Genomic DNA, 2,658 nt, shown 5'->3' with positions numbered 1-2,658 from the left:
ATTTTTAACCTGTTTCTAACTCTAATCATTAAAACATGAAGATGTTTTGTACCTTTTCCGTCCGAGTCGATCCGGGGAGTCCGCCTGAAATCCAGCAGTCTGCGCTGATCCTCCATCTCTTCCTCGATCTTGACCTTTATTTCTTTAAACTCTGTGAATATTTCTTCAGCAGGAGTTTCCTGCTCGTTGATAAACTCTCTCTGAGGCTGAACTGAAGACATTTTGTCATTAAAAACTCTCACATATTTAGCTAAACTTCAAACACGTCCTCAGACAACCGTCTAACAAAAGACTAGCCCATGTGCTGTTTTTTTTTTTTTATCTTCCCTGTGTTTCACTATGGCTGTACTGAAGAAACTATGAACCATTTATAAGTTCCGCTTTCAGTCACCTCTTTTAACATACGGTTATATTCTATAAATTACAATATTGTTAAAATTTATTTAAAGGTGGTAAAACATAAAGCTAGTATTTCCTCTCTTCCACACATTTGCAGATTACATTTTTCTCCTCCTGGTTTTCCTGTTTAAGAAACGGGGTCATTGTTTACTCTGTGCATGAACCTGCGAGTTGCACTGTGCGCTTTTACAAAGTATTTTTCTGTGTGGCTTCGGAAAGACCGCCATCCCGTCACCCCACAACACGGAATAAAGTCAATAAATAGTTACACACAGGGGGAAAAAAGGTGGTAATATAAGGTGGTAAAACGTAATGCTGGTATTTCGTCTCTTCCATACACTTTGCAGATGATACTTTTCTCCTGGTTTTACTGTATGAGACGGGGTCATTTAAACCCCAGAAGTTGTTTACTCTGGACCTGCGAAGTCACAATGTGCGTTTTTACAAAGTATTTTACTGTGTAGTTTCAAAAAGACCGCCATCCCATCACCTCACAATACGGAATAAAGTCAATAAATAGTTACACACAGGGGAAAAAAAGACTTGTCAGGTTTTATTATGATTTAATTAATCTTATGTCTGCATTGTTACCATCGTATAATCAGCAATATTTTTTTTGTCTTTATTCAGAAACTCAAATACAAAATAATGAAAACAAAATCATGTCATATTCAGATTCAGAAAAGTATTTTTCCCAATGCGCAATTAATTTATAATCTACCACCGCATACATTGCATACAGTAACAGCAAACATGGATACACTTAGCAGGAAATTACAACTAAAAAAAGTACAAGCACAACAAATGATTGACATAAAATGACTCTCTAAAGGCATTTAAATCCACTGTTCCTTTGAGAGATAATTAATGTCTCACTTAAAAAATGTTGTGTAAATATCAACCAGAATTTGATAATTTTTTGAAAGTATTTTAGCTCAATGTTTAAATGTCACGAGCTAGCTGTTAGCTAGCTAGCGCATGTTTACACAAAAAGACACTTCTCAGATTTAATAAACCTTATGTCTGCATCATTGCCATCAAATGAACAGAAATATTTATTTTTGTCCTGAATCTCAAACTCAAACAATTAATATGGAGACACTCACTTAAAAAGAAACATTTAAATGGAAAGGTAAAACTACTAGAACAAGATTTCTTATTTGAAATGCTTTTTTAACAAAGCTGCTACATTTTCAAAACGTCATCCAGCTGTAAATACTCCACTTAAAAACAGCAAGTTACTGAGAAAATTTGTACTTAAGGCTTAAATTATGCCATCATGTGCACATATGAACAGTGAAATAACTCCTCCGAGTGAAACCTTTTCCACAGATTCCACATGAAAAAGGCTTCTCACCTGTGTGAGACCTCATGTGAATAGCTAAAAGGCAGTTTTTACTAAACCTTTTTTCACAAATCGTACATGAAAAAGGTTTTTCACCTGTGTGAGACCTCATGTGAATAGCTAAAAGGCAGTTTTTACTAAACCTTTTTTCACAAATCGTACATGAAAAAGGTTTTTCACCTGTGTGAGACCTCATGTGAATAGCTAAACTGCTGTTTTTACCAAACCTTTTTTCACAAATCGTACATTAAGGTTCTTCACCTGTGTGAATTTTCATGTGATCATTTAAACAACTTTTGTACCTAAATTGTTTTCCACAGATCCCACATGAAAAAGGCTTCTCACCTGTGTGAGACCTCATGTGAATAGTTAAACTGCTGTTTCTACTAAACCTTTTTTCACAAATCGTACATGAAAAAGGTTTTTCCCCTGTGTGAGACCTCATGTGAACAGCTAAACTGCTGTTTTTACTAAAACTTTTTTCACAAATTGTACATGAAAAAGGGTTTTCACCTGTGTGAGACCTCATGTGAGATTTTAAATAATATTTGTCACCAAAATGTTTTCCACAGGTCACACATGAATAAGGCTTCTCACCTGTGTGAGACCTCATGTGAATAGCTAAATTGCTGTTTTTACTAAACCTTTTTTCACAAATCGTACATGAAAAAGGTTTTTCACCTGTGTGAGACCTCATGTGAATAGTTAAACTGCTGTTTGTACTAAACCTTTTTTCACAAATCGTACATGAAAAAGGTTTTTCACCTGTGTGAGACCTCATGTGAATAGTTAAACTGCTGTTTGTACTAAACCTTTTTTCACAAATCGTACATGAAAAAGGTTTTTCACCTGTGTGAGACCTCATGTGAATAGTTAAACTGCTGTTTGTACTAAACCTTTTTTCACAAATCGTA

The 2,658-nt window shown here is 35.0% G+C and overlaps 1 protein-coding gene across 1 annotated transcript; it reads right to left on the bottom strand.

Annotated features, from left to right (window-relative positions):
- Positions 1-1,912: 1,912 nt before the first annotated feature.
- Positions 1,913-2,651, bottom strand: LOC107835048 (gastrula zinc finger protein XlCGF57.1-like; the record flags this gene model as incomplete). The annotated part of the gene is made up of 1 exon (XM_016667207.1): positions 1,913-2,651. A coding segment is annotated over one exon (660 nt), but the record flags the coding sequence as incomplete, so codon positions are not given.
- Between the last annotated feature and the right edge of the window lie 7 nt (positions 2,652-2,658).

The sequence above is a fragment of the Poecilia formosa genome, unplaced genomic scaffold (genome assembly GCF_000485575.1).
Source record: "Poecilia formosa unplaced genomic scaffold, Poecilia_formosa-5.1.2 Scaffold953, whole genome shotgun sequence".
Classification (NCBI taxonomy): domain Eukaryota; kingdom Metazoa; phylum Chordata; class Actinopteri; order Cyprinodontiformes; family Poeciliidae; genus Poecilia; species Poecilia formosa.
This window is presented reverse-complemented; position numbering and strand designations above follow the sequence as displayed.